General features: G+C 32.7%; 1 protein-coding gene across 19 annotated transcripts in view; it reads right to left on the bottom strand.

Annotated features, from left to right (window-relative positions):
- Positions 1-8,105: 8,105 nt before the first annotated feature.
- The window catches only part of LOC145293736 (rho guanine nucleotide exchange factor 7-like), a 624,934-nt gene continuing 605,180 nt past the window's right edge, over positions 8,106-27,859 (bottom strand). For all 19 annotated transcript variants that reach the window (XM_080140205.1, XM_080140207.1, XM_080140210.1 and 16 more), the window contains one exon: positions 8,106-8,726. In XM_080140205.1, the coding sequence (XP_079996331.1) occupies positions 8,601-8,726 (126 nt within the window). In that variant the 3' untranslated portion in view covers positions 8,106-8,600. The remainder of the gene's footprint in view (positions 8,727-27,859) is intronic.

Below are 27,859 nucleotides of genomic sequence, written 5' to 3'. Positions count from 1 at the left end.
AAACGAAATTTGCCGTATTCGCGAACGTTTTCGACCTCCATAGGTCATCCTCAGGCGAGTGATAAAAAATAAAAAATGAAATAGTGGGTTGATTGGAAGGACAATTAAAATCGTTTACAATACTTAAAATATTTAACAGCATTTAAGCATACCCTCAGTTTCGTATTGAGCCTGGTTAATCGGTTTTTTAATACGGATTAACAAGGCTTCAATAATCGGGAGGCGTACATCACAGTGTGAGACAGCTAAAATGGCAGTGTTTTTTATTAGTATGTCTCTAAATTCAGTTTTGGGGGTGTCGTGTGCTGTGAGGTGCTGATAAATGGAGCTATTCGGGGAAGATAGGTCACATGTCTGCTCTTCAATGAAACGTACATAAAGGAAAAAAAAAATATATATATATATATATATATTATATTTTACTTAATAAGTTTTGGTTTCGATTCAAACTTATGCACCAAAGTCTTATAGATATATTTTTTTTTTATTTCAGAAATCACAACTTTATAATATATAAGAATCGATAGAAAATTGACTCCATAATAATATATACAAAATCTGCATAAATTAAAATATCATATTTAAGCATACTTTGCGACTGGGCTATACTAGGCGTCCCTGCTAGCTTAGATAAATACTTTTGCAGTTTTAACAAAAGGTCTACAATAATATAAAGGTGTCTCCATTTATGCTGAACATCCGCAGAATGCCAACATCTATATATTACATATGAAAGAGTTCGCTGAGGAATTTTCAAGAGGTCCCGCGAGTTATAATTATTTGTACTCACTAGGTGCTCACACATACTATAGAATAAATTAATTTTGAGAGAAAAAATAAAATTAGTTGATGCAGTAAACATTGATTAGATTGAAAAGTATTCAGCAAGAAAAACAAGAAATTGCTACGTAAATAAATATCTATAGATATTGTCAATATAGAAATAATAGTTAGAGTTAAAAATAATTTAATTTAATGTTTCATTTGCTAAGTAAAAGCCAGCTGTATATGGCAGCTGGAAGCAGATTGAAAAATTTTATATTTGCGTTTTATATTCAAATAAAAATGTTCAAGATAATTCCTATAAATTTGGAACTTTTTCTTAAAAAAAAAAAAAAAAAAAAAAAAAAAAATCTGCACTCATGCATTATACGGATGGCGCTATTTATTATTATTTATTTTTTTTTTTTTTGGGGGGGGGTCACTAAAGCCTCACCAGGTGGCGCGTCTCACCCTTCAAATTGTTTATTAATTTAAAAATGAAAACTATGATATATTGCTGACTCTTGCTACAAAAAAAATTAAAACTATATTTTGTTACAGTGACAGTTTTACTTTAATTCAAAAAATGATCCGGAAAATTTTTTTTTAAAAATCCAATCCTGCTTTAATTTGAGAAATGTTCCATTTAAATTATTTGGAAAAAAATCCAATTTTACTTTAATTCAAAAAATCTTCCAAGGGGTGGGGTGGGGGGAAAGAATCAAATTTTATTTTGATTCAAAAACTGTTTTATTAAAATTATATTTTCTTTTGCAGACTTTTCAAGAAATGTCTTTGCATCTTATGTGGATACATTTTTATACAATAAATATTTTTGTGTTCGAAATAACAAAAAAAAAAAAAAAGAAAATTTTGTTATTTATTTGCAGTGTCATTTGACCTAGAAGAAATTGGAGTTATCGTCCCTAACAATGGTGCCGTCCGTGTAATGCAGAAGTGCCAAAAACATATCCATTTTTTAAAAATTCTGTTTACTTTTTACTGTGATGCAAGAAATTTTTTTTTTTCAAATGAAAAATAAAAAAAAGGAAAGAAAACACAAAATAGACAAAGAACAAGAAATTTTTTTTTTTTTTTTTTTTCAAATTTTACAAATTTTGAATTGATTTTCTTTTCATTTTCTTCTATTTTTCGTTTTTTAATTTGTTTTTCATTTTAATAAAATTCCAAAAAACATGCTGCAATGGATGTCTGGATGTAGACATATGACCATGTAATAATAATAATTGTAAATAAAAATTTCACACGCTTCCTGAAAAGAGTCTGTTGCATTTCATTCTGTTTTTCTTTACCCTCCCAAAGAGCCTTGTTAAGTCCATTCTCAGAGTTTTAAACCATAATTTTTTGTCTCAAAACATTTTGAAGGAGTGCAGAGTATGAAAGTCCGGAGCGACCTAATCACAGGTAGGACACACACACATATATATTATAATAATGTACCGCTTTACCAGGAGTAGATACTCATTTTATTGTTCATATAAAAAAGTTAGGGTTTTATTGGCAACATTTGCGTACAACTGTCTATTCTCGGTAAAGCAGTACATTATAACAAATATTTGTAGCTCTAGTATTGCACTACTGAGCTATCTAAATGACAACTTTGTATTTGTTTATATTCCATTTAGTAAAAGAAAAAAAAAGAGAGAGAAAGAGAGTCACGTGTGTGTGTGTGTGTGTGTGTGCATTAAACAAATTCCAATATATTAATAAAATGAACTTAAAACCTATATTTTTTCAAAGTGCTCAATACAATGTAGAGTTTTATAAGAATAAATCATATAAACCTTTAATATAGCCGAAAAGAAAATCAGGTTTCAATATAAAAAAGACTATAATAAAAACAATTTTTCAAAAAGAGTCAAAATTAGAAATTTCAGATCATCATATTCTTCAATCAGCAGTTGCCCAGATGTCAATTCAGTCACCCAATTTACATTATTGATACAGATGAAGGGGTGGGGGTGGAAAATGCTTAAACCTATCATTATCCCCTCTATCTTCAACTTGCAACATCCACTGCCCAATCCATTTTTTATTTATTTATATAATTGCTTCAAACCTTCATCTTGAAAAAAGGGAGAGAGGAAGTTATTTGGTAAATTGAAGGTAGAAAAGAAGGTGGTAAGTTTTGAGATCATAGTCCTTCCCCATTGTGTAGTTGCTGCTGCTGATTGGGAGAATATGATCATCTGGAATTTGTAATTCTGATTCTTTTGGATAAATTGTTTTCAACGTCTTTTGACCTCGATGAGATGCAGATTGCTCTGAAACGTAATTGCATCAATGTAAAACATTTCATGTTTATGTGTGTGCATATATATATATATATATATATATATATATATATATATATATATATATATATATATACACAAGCACGTCAGATTGAACACGACCGAGGTCTTCTTTTCTCCGATTTTGTTGGATATCTTTTCAATTCGCCGAGCGCTCGTTTTTATTTCGGCTGGCATGTTGTATATTATGGTGCCCAGTAGTTGTTGTTCGGCCATATTTTTCTAAAGCGCTTTCAATCGGTACATCCGATTGTCGTCAGGAGCGATTGTTGATGTTGTCATTTTCTTTATTGAGGCTTGGTGTATTTATAGTTAAGTTTTTTTTTTATTATTGGCTATAAAGGTGGGTGTAGGATGGGTAGAGGTGAATTATTTTTATTTAGATTTTCTTATTTTATATTTTATTTAGTTAGTTTATTTATTGTTAGTTACTGAATACAGTTAGTATATTTGTTCCGATATTAAATGAGATCCAGTTAATAAGGGACTGTAGTTTTTTAATTAGTATGGCTTCTAGTAATTTTAGTCTTCCTGTCAATAATTAACTCTCTGTTAACATTGGCTCTGGGATTTGTTTCTTGCTAATCAAGTCAGATTGCTTCGTGGTCAGGTTTGAATCTCCCGATTGGCTGTAATCGTAACTCCCTGCACTGATAATTCCCAAAAGGATGAAACATTAGTGTCCGTAGGTATTTAAAAAAATAATTATAGTAATAATTCCCTTCCCCTCATCCATCTTCCTACCCCCAGCAACACTAACCTAAACACCTAGCTGCAGACCCGAGAGCACATCACCCCGCACACCATCTCTCCTCCTCTTTCACATCCCACCCCTACAGTAGTCGACTGGACACAGCCCAGTAGCGATTTATGTGACCCAGAAAAGCAGAGACACCGCACACATCAGCAGAAAAAAAAAAAATAATAGTAATAATGATAAAGACAATATAACAGAGAATATTAAAAAAAAGCTCAAGCTAAAACAAGTTATAAAGACAATATAACAGAGAATATTAAAAAAAGACTCAAGCTAAAACAAGTTATAAACCAAAAAAAAATAAATAAAGACAAATAAAAATAGCAAAATTATAAACATGTTAATTACCAAATCATACCATACATAAATCCCCTACTCACATTTGCCTCGAGGCCTCACATAGCTACACAACTTCCGCTCCATCATCCAGCATGCTTTGAATCGACCTATTACGCACACCATTTGAAAAGGGAAATTTTCCGAAATTAATAATGGAATACGTCGCAGAGACTTACAAGTAAGACATTTTACCGATACAACTGAATAAATATATATTAAAAAAAATATATATATGTATGTACTTATTGATTTGTAAATCGCAACTTGTTCTCGTCTCCTCTTACCAACAATGACTATAATTCATTCCTCGCATTGTGACAGCCTTCGCAACCTCTATTACATATACATATATATGTGTATATATATATATATATATATATATATATATAAATATATATATATACTAGCAAAAGTACCAGCCGTTGATTGAGTTCAAAAACAGCCTACAGAAAATGGACTCCGATTTATGAAAGTATGATAGGTTATGAAAAGGAAGGGTTGTAAATTTGGGTTGAATTTGGGGTATCAAAACCAAAGCAAAATATGACGAAAGTAAAGATAAAATAGATAAACCTCATAATTTATTATACCATACCTGTTCACACTGAAACACTTATCACAATATTCTGTGTATCTATATTAAAAAACCTTGTTAAACTTTGTGACATATTTCCATTCTATGGAGGTCAGGCGCGAACGAACATACCATAATTTTATTATAGCATATTTCTTCAAACTGAAACATAATTATCAAAGTATACTTATGCAGATAGATATGAAAAGTCTTTATTAAAGTTTGTGCCTATTTCGATTCTATGGAGACCAGACGCGAACGCAGACCCCGCAATTTTATCATACCATCCCTATTTAAGTTAAAACATACTTATCAAAGTATTATTATGTACATCTATATCAAAAACACTTGTCAACATTTTTTTTTTAATTTTTAAATTTTTTATTTCCATACTTTGTGGACCAGATGCGAACGCAGACCCCACAATTTTTATGAACCACCGTTCTGCAGGATCAAACGTACCCATTCCTGTGTCTCGATACATCTTCTATCATTATATGTAATCAGTTTTTTTTTTTAAATAGTCAACCATATAGGAGCCTATTCGTGACCAGACACACACACACACACACACACACACATTTAGCTTTATATATATATATATTCTCTTTTTTCTTAATGGTGACCTTATCTATCATTTATAATTCAACTTCGGAATGTTGAAAAACAACTAGGCTTGAATCTCAGGTGATTAGCCACACTGAAGAGCTGTGATGCAAAGAAATCATGTTTGTGAATTATTACTAATATGCACCCCAAGTCAACATGGGTTGAGCACCGTGATAAGTGTAATTACCAGCTGTCATTAGCGATAATACAAAGCTCATTGCTAAACAAATATGACTGAAGAGGGAGACAGCTTCATTTCAAATAGTAAGTTAGGATTTGCGAGTCACACCTGCCCATAGAATATGCAGCAATGGATCAATCGGAAGATTTGGAAGACCTTTCGACAGCAATGTTTGAATGAGATGACTCGAGGAAATGAGTCAGGAGAACCTGAGATGATCTCAAACCAATGGATTGCAAACCATTATGCAATTTTCTTAAACTAATAATTATTCTATGAAGTCCTAATAAAATAAATATACTTTTAAAAATATCTATTTATGTAAACCTAAGAATTTGTTTAGTTAAAAGTAGCAAGGATGAGTCGCAGTATTTGTATACATACCAGAATGCGCCAAGTATGTTATGTGACCTGACCGAAGCAGCTCAATTCACCGTACAAAGTACTCGTTACAATCGGTACTTTCATGTTATTTGGTCTGCTAACACATTCCACATTCTCCACTCGATGTGTGACTTTAAAGATGCAGATCAAAGATTTGGGAGGTGAAAGATGAAGGTGTCAATGAACATTGTCACTGAACCAGCTCGTACAAGAAATGCTGGGGCAAGAAACAGACTGAAATACATGTAACGTCAGATAGACATACAACCAAGGAGGTATTTAGTTCCCTCCCACTGCAGGAACTTAGACGTCAGGGTCAGAGAGTGGAAAAGGAGAGGCACACTGACCTGCAAAAAGTGCCTGGACAGCCACGTCAGCATTCCCCAGTAAGGGCACCTTAGGCAAGTAGCAATAAACTAACCCCCTTCTTAAAAAGAGAAGGAAAAGCTTGAGAGGGTGGATCACCTAGAAGGCAAATTTGATAAGGATTATCCTGAGAGTATAAGGAAGGATCAATATTTCATTGGCTCTATGCAAGTAGGTACATATTCTGTCAACTAGTATGAATTTCGAAAGTATATATCAGGATGGTCTGGTAGACCCAGTACACCCAGCGAGTGAGTTAGTATGGTTCAGAGGTCAGCTCCCTTGATAAAACACGCTGGAAGCAGGTGTCAGTTTGTTAGATGGAAATTGTCATCTGTCTGACGCAGTTTCAAGGCAGTTTGTGTCAGGAAAGCTGAGAAACAAGTTTGTTCATTGACCAAATTTTAATTAAGAAAAGTAAGAAATTAATAGTAGCATTTCCTTTATAAGGAGTTAATCTTGGTCTCTCCCCTTGTGAACGAATTTCTCTTCCCAATAAAACCTTTAAACCACCTTCTTGAGTCTTCAATGCATGAATTAGATTCATCTTGAGGTAACAGAAGATCAGACAGTACAATACAGATTAGTGGCCAAACACATGGGGAAGTGATAATGGAAAAAAATGAAGAGTGTGCCTATGTAAATAAAAAGTTTTTCTCTTAATTGAATTGTTGCAGTGAGTACACGTTTCTTGCAAAATATGTGTGCTCCCTATGTTTATCATTTGTTCATTTTTAATGAAGGAGAATAGAAAGTGGATGTTAGGTTAACTTTTGGCAGCTGTGTAACTCACTTCCCTTATTTTGTCCTTTAGTCCTCACATTCCAGGAGTGATGTTTCTGACAAAGAGAGAAGAATTGCTGTTGTCTATGTCAGGATCTATTCCATCTAACACTTATTGTTGGCAAGTTTTTGTCCTTAAAGTAGTATTTTTGTTTTAGTTCTTAACATCAAATGGCTTCATGCCTTGTCCGGAGCAATTCCCACAAAAAGCATAAATGTTTTGTTTATTGATGATGATGATGATGATGCATCTATTCAGTACACTAAATGTAAATGCTAATGTACAATGTACCAACATTGATCGGATGGGGTACGAGTCGTCTACTATATATTTATATAAGACAAATTAAAAGATTTCAAAAGATATAATGCACAATGCTATTTGCTTTCGTTGTTGACTAAAAACGAACACCTGAATAGAATGCATTTAATATAGGACATCATGTTTGTGATTATTCTTACATTTTAAATTATTTTGTCATTTTTCGTACAAAGGAAAAAAGACAAGAGAAAAACTAAAACAAATGATGAGATAAAAGGAAAAAAAAATAAGAAAAAAATGAAATAAAAATAAAAATTTTCAAATAAAGTAAAAAAGTTTTAAAAAACGAAATAAAACAGAACAAAAAAGACAAAAAAAAGGAGAAAAAATAACAGAAAGAGGAAAGAAAAAAACGAAGAACATAAAAGAAAAAACAAAGAACATAAAGAAAGAAAAATAAAATAAAAAATGAATATAAATAAAGAAAAACTGAAGACAAAGAAAAAAATGAATATAAAAAGAGAAATGAAAGAAAAAATGAAAAATATAAAGAAAGAAAAAGCAATGAATAAAATTAAAAGGAGAAAAGGTAAATAAATATAGAAAAGATAAAAATGAAAGACAAAATAAAATAATAAACTAAAAGAAAGAAAAATAAGTCTCAAAAAGATTAAAAAAAAAAAAAATCCTGTAAAAAAAAAAAAAAAAATAAAAGCAAACAAAACATAAAATGAAAAAAAAAAAGTAAATAAAATAAACAAAAAAACAAAAAATGGAAAGAGTAAATATTTATATACCGAGATTTTACAAATAACAGACTACTTAAAACGGATCTTTGTCCAAATTTGAAATAATTTTGTTGCTTTCGTTTTCATTCTTTTAATAAAAAAAAAAATTCTATATTTTCTTTTTACCTTCTTTGGTAAATTTTTGATTAAAAAAAAAAGAATTAAAAAAATAAAAGGAAATGTTTACATTTAAGAAATAAGAAGAAAAAAATTACAGGAACCAAAATACTGTTAACCTGGTGGCCTGCTCCGTAACACTCAAATATTTAGTCGCACCTTCAAAAGACTCAATTAGCCGTAATGGTAACACAAATAGATGTAACCAGACGTAACAGCAGCAGCAGTAGTAGTAATAATAATGACGCTGATAATGATAATCAAAAAATCACGATAATGTCATCATGAAATCCCTGGCATTTCCTCCAACATAGATCACCCACCCAATCCCAATTCAAAATCCATTAATTCCGCCTGATGTCGTTACGTCAGGTTTTCTTCCCACGTTGCATTATGCGGGAGATTTTTCAATGTGTTTGGTATCAGGCTCTCTAGTCGCTTGCGGGCTTTTACTTCCTCTTCCAAATCTTTCCGGAGCTTTTTCTGTTCCTGAAAAAGGAAAAAAAAGAATGTTGTAAGTCTAAGCTTCATTTTCAGAAACAAACAAAATAAATAATTGAGGAAAGGAGTAACCTACAAATATCTGGGGGTCTTGAAAGCAGATCAAAAGCAACAACATTGTAAGTTTAAGCTTCACTTTCCAAATAATAAAAATAAAAGAAAAATAATTGGTGAAACGAGTAACCTACAAATATCTGGGAGTTTTGAAAGCAGATCAAAAGAAATGAAAGAAAAGATTGGAAAAAAATAGATGAAAAGCACAAGCAAGCTCTTACAAACAAAATTATATAGTTCAAATCTGATAAAAGGACATTATCCCTAGTAATCAGGTTTGCACAGTTCGAGGTCACCTTCGGGCAAGGTATAGCACAGTCGCGCTCTGATATTTTGGATGGTTACCATACAAGAGCTAGATGGAGTTCCTCTGACATGGTGAAGACAATACATCTACGAAGGGTGGGTGGTGCCCAATTGAAAAACCAAACCAGACAGAGCGATCTCTTTGGCCTTATAAGGCAATTTAATGATAGTGTCACAAACAAAACAGCTGCTTCCAATTCGTAATTAGCCAGCACAGAAGTAATAAGGCTCAGAAAACTGTCATGAGAATGGTCATGTCAAAGTACAATCTCGTCAAACCAAAGATAGCAAAACAAAATCCCTAATAAGATTCTCTGGACCCTTCATATGCTGGGCAAAAGTAGAACTCAAGCACCTGCACAAAAAGGCTAGAAAACTAATGTCTACACACAATACTAAAATACACAAATGATAATACTGAATAACTCTACATTAAAAAGGACTGGTTTTCCTACCTTTCTCTCACTTGAAACAGTGACTCTGATCTTCTTCTGAAATCAAGTTGTCAACCAAATCCAAAATCTATCCTGGAACAGAGGTGCTATAGTGTACTAAAATGTGTTCGATATTTTATAATCTTACTCAAATAATAATCAATATAATATTCTGCTTGTTCCTTTCTTAGTTAGTCCATATGCTACGCTTTGAAAAAGCATAAACATTTCTGAAGGTAAAACTGCTTCAAAAAAGAGGTAAAATTCGAAAAAATTTGACATTAAAAAGGACAAGCTGGAAACCCTGGACAAGAATATTAGAGTGACCTCCCTTGGATGCAGCCTCGTTTTTGAATATTATTATAATAATATATGATCATTGGTGTCACTGTGTAAGAAAGGAACTTGTAGTAATTTTTGGACTGGACTGAAGGAGTAAATTAAAGATTGTCTCTTATAATGTTATGTTATTATTTTGTATTGAACTATGTAACACAATATTATTTTTTGCATACTTATTAATACTTATTAAGTTATCTCATTTGGGTCAGTTCTATATTTAAAATACAATGGACACTATTTTCGTAAAAATATAATTAAACTCATATTTGCTGTATGTTATTAGCTTTTCTGTCCAAAAACCTAATTTTTTATCAAGAAAAATATCAGCTTCATGAAAACATATTTGCTTTCTCATTCTGTGGAATTTCCATGGGTCCTGCCAGGAATTGCAAAACTGAAAACAAAGATGCAAGAACAGAAAAATGGAAAGTGAAACAGTTTCATGAACGATTCATAAGATTGATGAAGAAACGCACTAAAACGCCTATAGATGGCCATAAAAAAGAATTCGGTACCTTGCTGAATTAATTTTATTATTTAGAAAGTCATTCTTAACATGGGGAGGATAGGGTGTTTTGTACCTATTCTGTACTTTCACCTAACAATTTGATAAAAAAAAAAAAAGGATATCATAAAACTCAAAAATACTGTTAAAAATAGTGCCGTACAATAAATGCTAATAAGGATTCTTGAAACGGTATTGCTACTGTCACAGAGGACAGGGCAATCAGAACAAACTATATAAAAGTTAAAATGGACAAAACTGAGGAAAACAGTAAAATATACATCATCATCATCATCAGCATTACCTGAAATGAGTATACGGTTTTCCAGTATCTTCATTTGTGGTTTCTCATAAGAGAAGATAGTCCAATTTGAGATCCTATCACTATTCGAGCATACATTATCATTTGACAATAGTATACATGGCCGATTAAAAAAAAAAAATGGATATGATATTAGCCCCATGTGGGTTTAACAGGCTTCCTCCAACGGAGGAGGTTGCATGGGAATATGAAATTCACAAGCGATTCCCAGTCACATGTATATTCCCATTAGGGAAGATGATGACATTAGGTTTTTGCAACTCTTGCAGGGAGGTGTCAACATCCTTCTAGATACAGCACAAGGAATTCCCAAATTCATCACCCATCTGGAAACGTTCAGGCTCAACGTTGCTTATCTTTGGTGATCTGATGAGAACTGGTGGGTCAACATGTTTATGCCATGTCCACTTAAAAGATGCACAATAATTACTGAACATAATTATTGGTTGAGACATACGAAACAACTGAAAACATGAAGCTCAGTTTTTTTTGGGTTTTTTTTTTTTGGGGGGGGGGGATTTTGGGGGGTAAGTTTTCATTCTCTTAGCTGAACTGCCATGAATGAGACATATATATATATATATATATATATATATATCCCACATATAAGTTTCATTCCTTTGTGGAGAATCATTAGTGTGGAAAAAAGAAAACTATTCAGCTGGTTGCAAATTATATATATATTCATTATTTTTAAAACAGTAATCTAGATACACGCGTGTTTCGTGTTTTAAAAATAATAAATAAATATATATATATACGTCCAAATAAACTATGGGTGACTTTCTAAATAAATACGAGCTTCGAGGCAAAGCCAATATTAACCGTATTCATTGTTTGAAAAAAAAAAATACAATTGTATATATATATATATATATATATATATATATATTCACACCCAAATATAAAAAATATGCTTCGTCGAGTCGCATATTATTCCAAGGCGAAGATGCTGAATATTCTGATGCATGACCTACATCATTTATTCAAAAGAAGGACATAATTACTGAGCGGATGACAGACCAACAAACGCTTCCCCTCCCCCAGAAAGTAGGAGTTAATGTCTGGGAGCATGAGATCATGAGAACAGATTAGACAGTTCACTGCCCTCACCCACAAAAAAATAGAAAAAAGAAAAAGTTAATCCTCGAAGGATAACAAGGTTGTGCCCAAGGTGATGAAAACAAAGTTTCCAGCCACAATTTCAGTCTTTGGTGTGGTTTCAAGTGAGAGCCACATAATGCCACCTCACATCTTCGAAGTCAGCTTGAAAGTTAGCACCAAAATGTACCTGGATGTGCTAAACAAAGTGGCGATCCCCTGATGTAATCAAACAGCCGCTAGGTGGGTGTGGCAGCAGGACTCGGCACCAGCCCACAAATCTAAAGAGACCCAGGCTTGGCTTCAGAAGGAGTGCTATGACTTTGAACCTTTCTCTCACTGCCCTCCCCCTTCCTCCTCCCAATCTGAACCCGCTGGACTACTTCGTTTGGTCATACATCAAGAACATCACCAACATGACTTCCCACAACAACGAAGCCAGTTTGATAGCTGCCATCTGCCAAGCTCCCACCGATGCTTGTGGAAAAGACATGCTCCCAGTTCCAGACGCGTATCGAGGTGGTGATTGAGGCTGAAGGTAGCTACGTTGAATAGATGTATGCTCTACTACATAATCAAGTTATCTAAATTGATTATTTTTTTTCAATAAAAGTTTTAAAATAAAGTTGTAGTGTTGTTTTCTTTAGGGTGACAATTTTATTGTTCCACCCCGTACTTAAGCGTATTTTATGACCGTGCAACACAGGGTGGCCTGCTAGTATTACAGATAAACACCAAGCGTTTGGACAGTTAACTAAAACTTTGGAGCATACAAAAAAAACTTAACTATGACCTTTATTTATATTGTCTTCTTCATTGGGTCTCACGGGAGGCAAGTGTGCCGCCCACGTTAGGACGTTGGAATATGCATTATTGATAGCATAGTAATGCTAGCATTTTTAGAATTTCTTGAACGTCTGCCAAATGTTTTCTGTGAAAAAGAAAACAAAATGTATGCTTTGAAATAAGGATGGAAAATGTCAATTTCTTGAAGGTCTGACATTTCAATGGATTTATGGAGATATACGGGGAGGGGGTGAGAGAGGAAGGGGAGATTTGATTTGAGGTCGGTTCTAAATGTGTAAAAAAAAAATATATATATATATTATTTTCCAATTTAGAAAAATAAAAGGATCCACATTTTATGCTTTCATAGTTATCATGAACCAGGGTGGGGTGGGTGAAATAATTCAATTGCCACATTCCAGAAATGTAAAGGTCACAAATGAGGTAGTGCTTTCTCAGTAAATATAGCATCGTTAGAGTTACCATTTTTTTTTTTTTAATCTATTGTAGAAGCAAATATTCTTAAATTAATATAAATATAAATCCAAATCTCTGTTTCTCTCTCTCTCTCTCTCTCTCTATATATATATATATAGTAATTTATAAAATATATATGGCGATTAATCTACACTAAATTTTCTGCGTTTCATCCACTATAGGATTCGTCAGGCTTATGCGCATAAGCCTGACGAATCCTATAGTGGATGAAACGCAGAATATTCAGTGTAGCTTAATCGCCATATATATTTTATAAATTACTAACTAGCTCTACCTACGTATTGAGCACTTTTGAAGTAAATACTTAAAGTTTACACATAAATCTATACTTTCGTATATTAAATTTATGTGAGTAAATGAAGCAGTTATATATATATATATATATATATATATATATATATATATATATTCATTAGGGATGCACCGATTATCAAATTGGCTGATTACCGAGTAATCGGCCTGTGATAATCGGCCGATTACCGATTAATTGGCTGATTAATAGATTTTCTAATGCTTATTTATCAGCAAATTTTTTTGTCATAAATAATACCAATATTATTCAAATTGGAAAGAAAGACAAGTTAACTCCCTCTTTTGCTTGCCAGTGAAAATTTATCGAAGAGACATACATTGTCTAAACCATATCAAATAACAGGCATGACACCCTGTTAACACGTAGACTTTTACAACTGCACTAAATTTAAAGCAAATAGACTTTTACAACTGCAAAATCTCCCTCCTTTCTCGTCCTATCGAATTAACATTATTTTTTTTTTTTTTTACTTTAAATCATTTGCCCAAGAAAATTATTACTTCATCTTTCAGTTTTTCATGTTGAGCAATTTTACAGTAAATTGCGACGATGTGTGAACCGAAAATAAAGCATTTCTTCATCAGTCATACTCTTGTTCCTCATTTTTGACTCTTGCTACCATTACATGTTTTTATTTTTTTGATTTAGATAATGTATAGTTTATTGAAATAAATTACTAATTAGATATCAGATATAAGTAATTTAAATACATAAAAAATTAACTAAATATTGACAACAACCTTCAACTATTATGGCAATCAGTTTCTGCTGAAAATATTTTGATGTCAATCCCAATTATAAGAATACAGCTGCTTACAAGTCAGGTCAAACCATCACATCAAAGGATGGCAAATCAGCAAAATCTTCTACAACAACTAATATGTTAAACTATCCTAGAAAGGTTCATTCAAAAAACAGCAAAAGTTGTAAATAAGAAAAGAAAGACAATGAATATTCAGGGGCAGACATTCCAGGAACAAGTGGCAGCAACTACGAACATCCAGCGAAACAGCAAACTACTATAGAATCAATATTGGCCAAAAAGAAAGTTTGGGATATTAATGATCATAAGTCACAAAAGATCCATTATCTGATAAGAGAAATGATTGCTATTGATATTCAATCATATTTAGTAACATCTGACATTGGATTTAATAGGCTTGTTGCAAAACTTTGTTCAAATTACAGCATTCCATCAAAAACGTACTTCACTGCAAAATAATTTGATATATTTACAAAAGCTAAAACAAAAATTCAATTGTCTCTTGTTGAAATTAGCAACATTTTATGAACTACAAACATTTGGACAGTTACATCAGATAATGCTTACTTTCTGAGTTTGACAGGTCATTGGTTTTCAAATGACTGAGCAGTGCAGAGCTATGCATAGAGTGGTTCCATTCCCTGGTGCACACACAGGTGCAAAAAGTGAAGAATTGCACAATGTTCTGAATGAGTATAAAATCTTCAATAAAATTTTCTTAGTCTTGCAGGATTCAGTACCAAATATGGTTGCTCATGTCAGAGAATGTGATTTAGAATAACTATCATACATTGTAGCTCAGACTGTGAAGACAACCATTACAGCTAACAGAAATACAGTTTCTCACTTTCTAATAGCAATTAGTAAATTAACTGAAACATAGGATCAGTTTAATTTGGAAAAACAAACTTATTCAAGATGTGACCGCATGTTGGAATTCAACATATTATACATGTAAAATAAATTAAGAACAATGAAAAGTTCTTGAATTGTGTGCTGTTGATGATAATTTATCAATGGGGACTTGTTTGAAAAAATATCCAGTTCCTTAGTCTATTTGAAGAAATCGCTAAAGAAGCAAGTTACAGAACATCAACCATATCAATAATACCTACAAATTTAGCTGTGAGGTTATTTCTGTCAAAAGCTCTCCAATCTAATTCTAGTATTTCTGACTTTAGTGGAATTCTTGTTGAATAATTCAAGTTATCAATGGAAACAAGATTTTCATCCTATCTAAATGATAAAAACTTGTGTATATCTACTTTCTTAGACCAATGATTCAATTAATTATTTTAAAAGATTGGCATAGAAAACACATTTAGAATTGGATTCGACATCTACTTTTCACTGATGATCCTGCTGAGGGTGAAGAAGCACGAGCATGCGTAAATTAAAACATGGCAACTTTGAAATCAACTGACAAAAAAGTAACCAGTAAAAATGTCACAAAAGATGCTTTCATCACTCCTAAGAAGGTAATGGAAGTAAAGGTACCATTATTTCTAATTTAATTTCAGTCTTCATTTTTGAAGTGTGAAAAGTGAATATTGCATCAGTCATAATAGCAAAATTGCACTGATGGACAATTTTTAAAGTATCATCAAATAAAACTGCATTTAATGACAGTAAATATGAACATTCAATATAATTCTATACATAATGATTATTATACCTATTTTTTTAAACAATTCCAGCTGCAACTTACTTCATTATAACTCGATAAAAATGCTGATAAAGTACCATATGCCATAAACATATACTAATTTCAAAATAATATATCACAAAAACTATTAAAAGATCTGGAATACTGCATGCCCAATCAATACATATTGTAGAATACTAGATTCAAATGTTAGCTCCTTACATCATGTACTTCTTAAATAGTATTCTCAAGAAAATGTAATCATTTTATGTAGTACTAGCCTGGGTGCCCAGTGTTGTCCGGGTGTTTGGAGGTGTGTGTTGAGCAAAAAAAAAAAGTGGTAGTAAGTAGGCTCTAACCCGTACCGCAAAAGAGGAAAAGAACATGAAAAAAAAAAAAGTGATGTCTTTGCTGTTGCACCGATCGTCAAACCGGAAGTAATGTATGTTTAAATTAATGGTAGTCAATCGAAAAGAGAAGATGGCTTTCGAAAATATCAGCGAAAAAAGCGACCCCTGTAGAAAAGTACTCAGTTGAGGGTGATTTCATTAATGTTTTGGGCCAATTTTTCGATATTTGTCGTCCGAAGGGTCGAGTTTCAAAACGATACCAATCTTGTGAAAATCTGTTGCCTCTGCCGAAAGTTTAAGACAGACAAACATGCATACATACATACATACATTTAAACAGACAGGTGAGATTCATATTATAGATTATACTGGACAAAATATATAGTAATGATTTAAAATGTTTAAAAAAAAAAAAAAAAAAAAAAGACTTGTGCGCCACCACCGAGAATCGAAACAATAGGTTCAGCTCATGATTTATTTTTGGTTCTGCCGTCAATGACTGGGGCTATGAAGACTTGCTTACTGCAAGGCTAAAAATTAAAACATGAACCAATAGCTACTACGTTATGCATTTGTAATGCTGGCGTTCAACCTTCATCTGGCAAATTTCTTCTTTTTTTTTTTTTTTTTTTTTTTTTTAATTTTCACACTTTTGCACCGATTTTTTGGGGCTAAAACCCAAATATAAAGTTTCACATGGATTCAAATATCTTATATATGAAGTTTCATGTCTGTAGACCAAAAACTCTAGGAGGAGTTTGGTAGGCAATTTTTTTTTAAAACAAAACTATATACATATACATAAATATGGAAACAATTTTATGGTCACTATAAGCTTTTTACGCAAATATTATGCAAGTATAAATCATGTAGATAGAATATCTGCATTAATATAATTACACGTAATACTTAACTAAAGATGATCATCTCATTAGAAAACCGAAGAAACTAATAGCGAATTAATTAAAATGCACGTTTAAAAGAATATGCAAATTAGCTAGATCTTTTGCTAGTGAATCCAATTCCACGACCCATATATAAAAAAGTTGTATTTTCTTTTTAAATAAATAGAGAAAGGGATTTTAATATGAATATCAATACATACACAAAAACATCGAATTTATAGCAGTATAGATTTTTCACTTTTTTTTTATCATGATGATATAATTAAGTAAGCCTACGTTTTCAACATCAATTTAATTTTTATAAAAGAGATAAACTACATGTTATCAACGATAGAGTTCTTTATACAATTGATATTTCTTTGCAATTCTGTTGAATTCATTGGTTGGCACTGATCACATTTATCCATTTGAGATGGTTCCCTCAACCCCTTCCCCAGTCAAACACATACAGAGAAAAAACTTCCGTCGTCCTTCTTCAATGCTTGTAACAGAAATCACTTGTTTTGTATCATTTATTAAATTGTTAGATGAAAGTACAAACTAGTTAGAAAAAACACCCTCTCCTCCACCTGTTAAGAAATGGGTTTCCAGAAAGTTCTCTGCATAAGTACTATTGTTTTTTTTTGTTTTTTTTTTATTGTTTTAACATCTTTATTTTATTTTTGTATTGGCTTTGTTCAAGTTAACGCTGTGATTGTTTACAAATTATTTATTTCTGTTGTTTGTGCGGACCATTCTGCTTTACATTGAATGCCCAGAAAAAAGTCCCTTCTTATTAACGTTTACCAGTTTTAAAATAAGCACACGAACTTGGCTGTTTTTCAGAATAACAGATCATTTTTTATCTGGTAAACATTAATCAGAAAGGATTTATCTGGTAAACATTAATCAGAAAGGATTTATCTGGTAAACATTATCAGAAAGGATTTATCTGGTAAACATTAATCAGAAAGGATTTATCTGGTAAACATTAATCAGAAAGGATTTATCTGGTAAACATTAATCAGAAAGGATTTATCTGGTAAACATTAATCAGAAAGGATTTATCTGGTAAACATTAATCAGAAAGGATTTATCTGGTAAACATTATCAGAAAGGATTTATCTGGTAAACATTAATCAGAAAGGATTTATCTGGTAAACATTAATCAGAAAGGATTTATCTGGTAAACATTAATCAGAAAGGATTTATCTGATAAACATTAATCAGAAAGGATTTATCTGATAAACATTAATCAGAAAGGATTTATCTGGTAAACATTAATCAGAAAGGATTTATCTGGTAAACATTAATCAGAAAGGATTTATCTGGTAAACATTAATCAGAAAGGATTTATCTGGTAAACATTAATCAGAAAGGATTTATCTGATAAACATTAATCAGAAAGGATTTATCTGGTAAACATTAATCAGAAAGGATTTATCTGGTAAACATTATCAGAAAGGATTTATCTGGTAAACATTAATCAGAAAGGATTTATCTGGTAAACATTAATCAGAAAGGATTTATCTGGTAAACATTATCAGAAAGGACTTTTTCATGGCATATATATGAAACAGAATGATTCGCACAAACCGGGAGTTTTTAACAATAAATTTGTTCATTTTTTTTTTTTTTTCATACAAGCATTTGTCACGTTATAAAATTCCTACAGTAACAACTTACCATTGGGGACTTGCTGAAAAAATTTTCCAGTTACTGAATCCATTTGGAAAAAAAAAAAAAAAAAAAAAAAACACCAAAGAAGCAAGTCACAGAATTTCAACCATATCGATAATAATACCTACAATTTTAGCTTTGAGGTTATTTCTTTCAAAACTTGTCCAATCTAATTCTGATATTTCTGACTTTAGTGGAATCCTTACCACTGTTGAACAATTCGATGAATTAATGGAGACAAGATTTTCATCCTATTTAAATGATGAAAAACAAGATTCAAATTTCAAAAGAATGACCTGGAAAACTATTAAAAATTGGATTCTACATCTTCAACATTCTACTGATGATAATGAAGCAGAATCAGCAAGATACATTTCTTCAAGTTTTGTCAAGAAGATCAAAGTGAAAGTAAAACTATACCTCTTTCAAGCCCGTTTGATGAATTAGCTTCGAATGAGCCTACAGTAACAAATCAAAACTTAAAGTAGACGCGGAGCTAAACCTGGAAACTGCAACTACAACAGAAATACAAGAATCACAATCTAAACTCAAAAAGACTAAATCCCTAATGGTTAAGTTCACAAAAAAAAACTTGATTATTACGTAGCTTTGCAACTACTCACAAGAGGTGATAATCTATTTCAGTGGTGAAAGAAAAAGGAGGAGATATTTCATCATGCCATCTTCATCTTGGAAGGTGGTAATGTGTATGAACCTACGAGGAACAGGCTGTGTTATGAGATTAGAGAAACTCTAATGTTTCTAAATACAACTTAAAAGTATTTAAATACTGCGGAGACTATGAGAGCAGAGGAGGCAGGCAACAAGAATAGAAGAGACAGTAGAGTGCAGCAGGTGCAAAACTTCAGCTTATAACTATTCACTTAAAAAATTGCAATTTGTACTTTGTAGTTGGTTTGTAATTTCTTTTTCTTATCTAATTGTTTAATTATATTCATTTAAGAATTAGAAATTATGTTTTGTAATTTTATTTAATAAAGACAAAAAGCCATAATAGTGGCCAGACACTTAATTAAATGTTAGGTTAAATTAGCAGTTAATGTGACAAAGCTATCTGATGAGACACTTGGCAGTGATGGAATGATTAAAATTAAATAGGAAAGAGAAAAGTAATTAATCGGCCGATTAATCGACAAATTGGTTGATTACTGATTACTTGCCAATTAATCGGTACACCCTCATTTTACTTTTTTTTTTTTTTAATTTATATAATTGCAATTTTGTAAATCATAACATATAAAGCTATCTGATCAGATTTTCAATATCAATCCGATACAGCAATCTGTCTGATATAGCAATACTAGATTCAGGCTAGCCTTTTGTTGTTTTTTTTTTGTTTGTTTTTTTTTGTGTTTGTTTTTTTTTTTCATTTCATTATGCTATTGAATGAATATATTTTATTTCGCTTTAGATATTTTTGAAAATATTTATTCTGGCTTAGAAACTGTTGGTAGAGACATTTTTTGTTCACTCAACGAAAGAGATTAAAGCTATCATATGCTATTATATCAAATTCTCTTTTTTTAGTTTCTCAAAAATAAAAAATATATATATATATATGTCGGGTTTCAATCCTGGCTTGAGGTAGTTGCCTGTCTAGCCGCACTGATGAGCTGTGAAACAGCGAAACAGTACTGTATGTGGATGACTATAGTGCTCCTCACCTTGAGTTGAGCATATTGAGAAGTGAAACACGAATTACCATTAGCATATAAGCGACGCTCTTTGTGTAAACAAATCGAGCGGAGGTATTTCGAACGATATCAAAACATCGTTAAACTCACTACTCGTTCAAGCAGCCACCAATAGCGTAATGGTTAGGAGCCTTGACTGCCGTACAAACGGTCGGGTTTCAATCCTGGCTTGAGGTAGTTGCCTGTCTAGCCGCACTGATGAGCTGTGAAACAGCGAAACAGTACTGTATGTGGATGACTATATATATATATATATATATATATATATATATATATATATACACACACACACACACACAAACACACACATATATACTAGCAGAAAGACCAGACGTTGCCCAGGATAGAATTAGGATTAATGAATGTTTTATACTTCAAATCCTTTTATCGTCTTATAAAAAGAACCTACTGTTGCTTTCATACACCGAAGGGTTATTCCAGCCCAATTCATCCAGCCCCGACACACCCCCTCTTGGATTTTTTTCATATTTACACCATACAAACTTTGGGTTAAAACTAAGAGAAATCTGCAATTTCAGCCCAGTTGGATTTCAGGAACATATTTTTTTTCACAGTTGGTTTCGGCCTGGAAATCAAAAATTGCTATCTCATGACGTAGAATTTTCGACTCCCGGCGTTTTACAAAATTTGCATTTTTGTTGCAAAAAATAAAGCTCTGGAGCTAAATATTCACACATATAAGGTTTTGAGGGCAAGGAATCCAAAAATCATGGTTAGAAAGATGGCAAATGAGAGGAAGTACCTTATTTTTACCATTTTAGGTGGTGCCGCAGCACTTTTTTAGAGCTTGTTTGGGGCGATATTTTATTGAGAAAAAAACATAACTGTGGTGCTTTGCCAGACTTCTCCTTTGGATTTTTAAAGTGACAATGGGTTGGAAATTACAAAAATCAAATAAAACCTTTCGGCATATTTGACATTTCCAGACACTAAAGCCTCAAAATTGGCATTTTTATAAAAATTTAAGGATTTTTTGGTGAATTTGGCAACAATCTAATCTTAAGTTATGATCAATATCTAGAGCTGAAAAAAGACTTGGATCGGCTCATTATAGCCCATTTTCATAATATAATGTCAAATTACATCATATAAAAGGATATGGACCCCTACTTCACAGTCAAAATGGACAAAAAAATAGTCGAAAATAAAAGACTGATGCATAATCTAGTTTATCATAAGAAAAACTGTCAAACAAATATAAAACAGACATTTGTTATAACTCCAACTATCGACTTAATCTGTCAAAATAGTTCTGAGTCTTATTTTTCTCCTCCTTGGTGATGAAATATGTTCTACCATTCACTGAAATACTTGGGGTCTGCACTCTCATAACGACCTTGCTTAGTGGAATATAGCGTCTATCCCTATTAGTTGGCCAGTGGAATTGATGTGATGGTCCATGTGGATGCAGGAATTTGCAAGTAAGATCTTTCTCTTCCCTGTTGACACTCTCAATCAATGCTAACCACCAATACCCATCAAAAATGCAAGTAATGTAGTCATTGCATTTGAGCAACTCCAGAGTTTCATCTAGCGGCGTAGGCATGTCCAGGAAAGAATGGTCGATAAAGATCGTTGTGTCAGCACTCAGTTGCTTGCCCTGAATAGTAAACTGAGAAGTTGGTTTGAAATAGTGACAGCTCCTTGTACCAGGCACAGTATCTCCCAGTTTATATCTCATTTGAAGTTTCTCTCGAACTGAAACCATGTCTTCTTTGTCGATCTTTAGAAACATGATACCAGTGATCGATGATCTGCAAAAGTCTGCAACAGCATGAAAAGTGAGTATTTGGTCTTTTATTGGCCTTTGCAAGCTGGCACGGAGAACTTTGCGTTTGACAGCCCCACCAATTCCATCACAGGGTGATTTGCCATGGCTAGTTGCAAAAAATGCCCAAGTTGCATCAATTCCAAAATCTGATGAGTGATGGCAAAGGTTAATAAATGCTTTGAAGTTTTTATATTGGGCAGCACAGCCATCGCTGAAGTACTCTACACTCTTGATCCAGGGAAATTTCTCTTTGATGTACAACATCACCATTCTTTGCAGTTCATGCACAAAACAGGTGTCATGCTCAAGGTCATCTGAAATGATGCATAATGAGATCTGTTGAAGTTTACCATTGTTATCTTTGTAATAAATTACCACTGGATGTATGGTACACTGGTCTTTGTTCCAGTGATATCCCTGGATCTCATCTTGCACCACGTAGTGATAATTTTCCGCAAAGTCCAAGAGAAGTATACATTCGGTCTCAGTTATTTCTTCTCTTCTCTTTTTTAGATACTGCGCTTGGCTCTTTGCTGTGAAGGAATGGGTCGTTAGATTATCAACATTGTATACCAATATCTCTATGAAGTAATCTACATCAGCCATCTGTGTCCGTAGCATTGTCCTATCCACACTCTCCCACTGACTATATGACATCTCACTGTCAATTTCCAATTCAGTAAATTTATCTCTGATATACTTCTCTAGAGCAGGGAAACCTGGGCATTTAGGACAACGGTGGACCATACATTCAAGACTATTGGTGTCGCAAACTACCAAGGCCATCAAATCTTTGTAAGTGATATTAAAATTGGGATTTTCAGTTGGTACATTAGCAGCACTCTCATCTCTGGATTCTTCAGCTTTCCTTCTGAGCTGAGTCTTGACAGTTGAAACAAAGCAGTCAACAAGCAATTTGGTATTTTGATGGTGGGTGCAAACACAAACTGAATGAGAACCTGATGTCAAGACGGTGACGCACCATTTTGGACGGAGCTCACAGAACTTTGAAAGACCTATTTTGTGTTCAGGATAGCTTTCTTTGTAAGCTACATAAAGCTCCTTAAGATTGCATAATAGGAGCCGTTTCTGGACATGAACTTTATTACCAATGCTCACAAAATCTTTCCCTCCAGGCATTAACCGTGAAAATTCATTGTCCTCATAGAAAGCCAAGACAGAATTGATAACCTCTTTTGAGAGACCTCTCCCCTTCTTTTTCTGTGGCAATGAAAGAATACCTCGATCCTTTTTCAGTTGCCGTGCTTCACGTACTATATATTTAGAGACATTGAAATATTCAGACACCTCTTTTCGAGACCAACTTTCCGGAGCTAAAGTCATCAACTGGATCCTCTCACTGGTTTTCATTTCTTTATTCTCAAGTTTGTCCTTCATTGCATCCAACAAACAATCATAATCTTTTGCCTTTGCCACTAAATCCGTTTTACTCGTTTGGCTGCTAATAGGGCTTCCTAATTCAGGGCTAGAGATGTTAAGGACTTTGGCAGCTGCCTCTACTTGCATTTCATAGTTTCTTTCTAATTTCTCTCTGACAATATTGATTTTTGTGTGCTTCTGCATTCTACCGGTTTTTATAGGGGATATATCAAACATCATTAGACTGTCATTCAGTTTCTCTCTCTTTTGTTCAATTTGCGACTCATTTTCAAGGTCTTGGTTGTCACTTCCTTCTGTTTCACTTGTATCTTCTAACTTCTTGGCAGCTACTTCACAGTGACGGCAAAGCTTCCAGCCAGGAACAACATGGTAGCCCTTCTGCTTTAGCATCTCAGCCATGTCTAACTTGATAGCACGATCACCCTTTACCTTTCTTTTGTGCTTCAAAAAGATGTTGCAGCACTTTGTATATTTTTTCTCAAAGTAATGCCCCAAATGAAATTCGTGATACCTGCAAATGTTAGCAACGGTTTCATCAGTGAGTGTGACACCAGCTCTTAATTTGAGCACAGTTCTTACATCATGCTCTAATGCAGTTATTGGTGTTGAAGATGGCTTCAGATTGCGGTGACATGCACTCTTCATTAGTAATCCAAAAGAACATTGAGGAGCACTTGTCATCAATGATGTATCTCCTCCCTCTCGTTTCCTTGGTTCAGAAGACATTCTTAATTTATTGCTCTGGAAGAAAGATGTGAAATAATAATTCACAATGAGCAGAATATGCAATACTCAACTGAATCAGAACTTTTTGAGATATTGGAATCAGAAAAATTTTAACCTAATTTCTGATTCCAAAAACAATTCTTTTAATATCATTTTAAACTTAATTTTCCACTGCTGGTACTGATAAATATTTATTGTTTTTAAACTATTAGTAAAAATAAACTTTAGATCATAATAACATCAAAATAAGGTGTAAATTTAATTTACTTGCATAAAATAAACAAAACAGAAATTGAAACTTCATGAAAATTCGTTCTTAACCTTTAGAAAATGCAGTTTATTTACAAGTTTATAAAAAAAATGGTTTTCAAGAAAAATAATATCAACTTTATTGTCAATTAAATCAAACGTAGAATATAAAACGTGCCTTTTTTATAATTTATTTATTTTATGCTTTTGTCCTCTATGACAAGGCAAAAGATGTGAAAAAGAACATCTTACCAAGTTTGTTTAATCTTGGCCATGTTAATGTTACTGATAAAACTTCATAAAATCAGTAAAACCACGTCCCTTTCCTCCTAACCTTAAGTCCTGATGGTAATACGAATAATGAAAGATTTTTACCATCCTATTACTAGTTTCTTATTAAAAAAATAGCATACTTTTATCATAACTTGGTGTTTTCAACCCTTATCAATTAATTTTGAAGACTGTAGGCCTGTGAAATTGTTGAAATTGTTATCAGAACTTTTTAGTATCTGGCTTACTTGCAAATTTATTCCAAAATTAAGGTATGATGTCAGTTTAGCAAATGTCTAAATTAATTATTACATCTAATAGGGAAGGGAATATTTTTCATTATCATCGAAAATAGACCTGACTTTCAACAGAAACTGTGAGTGAACGGAACAAGAACTTTTTAACATTTTTGGTCCAGCGGTAATTTATTGTGTCTAGAAAAAATATATGAAAAAAAAAATGCATTACCATATCAGCCACACCCTTTTTTATTGGATTTTGGGGCATGTGGGTAAAAAATCCAAAAACCCTTAATATCTCTATAAGGATTCACTTTTTAGCAAATCTGATGCCATTTTTGGATTCCTTGGGTCAAAATACTTACCTGTGCAAATTTTCAGAGCCATAGGATCTTTCAATCAGAAAATATTCAAAGAAATGACATCACAAAATTTATCCCGGGCGCCACATTATGCAGCAAAAACGAAAACAAAAAATGCTCTAAATCGGAAACCGCTTGGAATTAGATGCTCAAATTTTCAGGATTTCTTAGTTTCTATATTGTCTATCTGCACAGCAAATTACAGCCAAATCTGAGGGTATGGGTATTTTTTGTCCATTTTGACTGTGAAGTAGGGGTCCATATCCTTTTATATGATGTAATTTGACATTATATTATGAAAATGGGCTATAATGAGCCGATCCAAGTCTTTTTTCAGCTCTAGATATTGATCATAACTTAAGATTAGATTGTTGCCAAATTCACCAAAAAATCCTTAAATTTTTATAAAAATGCCAATTTTGAGGCTTTAGTGTCTGGAAATGTCAAATATGCCGAAAGGTTTTATTTGATTTTTGTAATTTCCAACCCATTGTCACTTTAAAAATCCAAAGGAGAAGTCTGGCAAAGCACCACAGTTATGTTTTTTTCTCAATAAAATATCGCCCCAAACAAGCTCTAAAAAAGTGCTGCGGCACCACCTAAAATGGTAAAAATAAGGTACTTCCTCTCATTTGCCATCTTTCTAACCATGATTTTTGGATTCCTTGCCCTCAAAACCTTATATGTGTGAATATTTAGCTCCAGAGCTTTATTTTTTGCAACAAAAATGCAAATTTTGTAAAACGCCGGGGGTCGAAAATTCTACGTCATGAGATAGCAATTTTTGATTTCCAGGCCGAAACCAACTGTGAAAAAAAATATGTTCCTGAAATCCAACTGGGCTGAAATTGCAGATTTCTCTTAGTTTTAACCCAAAGTTTGTATGGTGTAAATATGAAAAAAATCCAAGAGGGGGTGTGTCGGGGCTGGATGAATTGGGCTGGAATAACCCCGATCCTTTCTGCTTGAACGATAATAAGACTTATAAAACATCCACTTGTAATGTTAAGCTGTATCAGTGTTAACTTTGGTCAAAATCGGACTATTTCTTTTCTAATCAGATTTGTGTGAAATTTCAAATTAATCAGCCCAGCCGCTCTGGACTCCATAGATAACTATCTCTCACAGACACACACACAAAGTGCCTTTTATATAGAAGTAGATTGCAAACACATGCACACATTATATATATATGTGTGTGTGTGTGTGTGAGAGAGAGAGAGAGTTCCCTATGAGTTTCTGATGAGCCGTTCCACTTAAGTTAACAAATTTACCGAACTTCCATTACTATTGATTACTATATTGTCCTTTTGACTACTCTACACTCTTTAACCCTTATCCTTGAGTGGCCGATCGGCCTTGATAAGTGGTGACGCCTATGTAAAAAAAAAAAAAAAAAAAGTCCAGAACGGCTGGGCTGATTATTTTGAAATTTCATACAAATGTAGTATGTGTGTGCGTCTGTGTATATATATATATATATATATATATATATATATATATATATATATATATATATATATATATATATACAGGTAGAAATACATGCTTTTGCATAGCCCAGGAATAGCATGACTCACTCTAGCCTTTTTTGTTGTTTTTTCATTCCATTCTGTTATTGGGATCAATATATTAACTTTAGTTTTAATTATTTTTTAAAATACTTATTCTGGTTAAGAAATTGTACAGACCTTTTCCTTCACTCGGTGAAAGACATTTAAGTTATCATGTGCAATTATATCGAGTTCTCTTTTTTTTGGTTTCGTGTGTGTGTGTGTGTGTGTGTGTGTGTATAAAGATATTAACACTCAGATTTTAATAGACTTTATTTTTTTTAACCTGTCACTACTGACTACAATTTATTAAGAATTTAATTTGATGTTGAATATACTTAATTTGATTTTAAATATATTTAATTTGATATAGAATGAAATAATATTAATTACTACAACGCACAGATTTAAAAAAAAAAAAAAAAAAAAGATAAGATCAATCTAGTCGAGTTTAAAAGCCATTTTAATTAATTTAATTGTTTAAAATCCACCGTCGACTTTTTCTTTCATAATAATATAAACACCTTTTAACTTAAATCTAATGTTAAGAAATTAAACGATTGGTTTTTTTTTTCAGCTTTCGATTTTAAATAAACGAGAATTATAAAGAAAAAAGCTCTTAAAAAGTAAAAAAAATTTATATTTTACCTGGGAGTAACCACTTATCAAGGCACGAAGGTCACTCGAGGATAAGGGTTAATGAATGTAAGGTGGTAGCATAGTAATCGTTAATGGTGTAAATTGGGTAGAATTTGATTATGTAAGAGGACGACTCAACAAGAACGTGTTTACATTAGATTTGAAGGCTACCATGTTGCATTAAACCAGGAA

The sequence above is a fragment of the Euprymna scolopes genome, chromosome 15, assembly GCF_053919585.1.
Source record: "Euprymna scolopes isolate OS-2025 chromosome 15, ASM5391958v1, whole genome shotgun sequence".
In the NCBI taxonomy this organism is placed as follows: Eukaryota; Metazoa; Mollusca; class Cephalopoda; order Sepiida; family Sepiolidae; genus Euprymna; species Euprymna scolopes.
The sequence above is the reverse complement of the archived record's forward strand: the minus strand, read 5'-3'. Positions and strand labels throughout refer to the sequence as shown.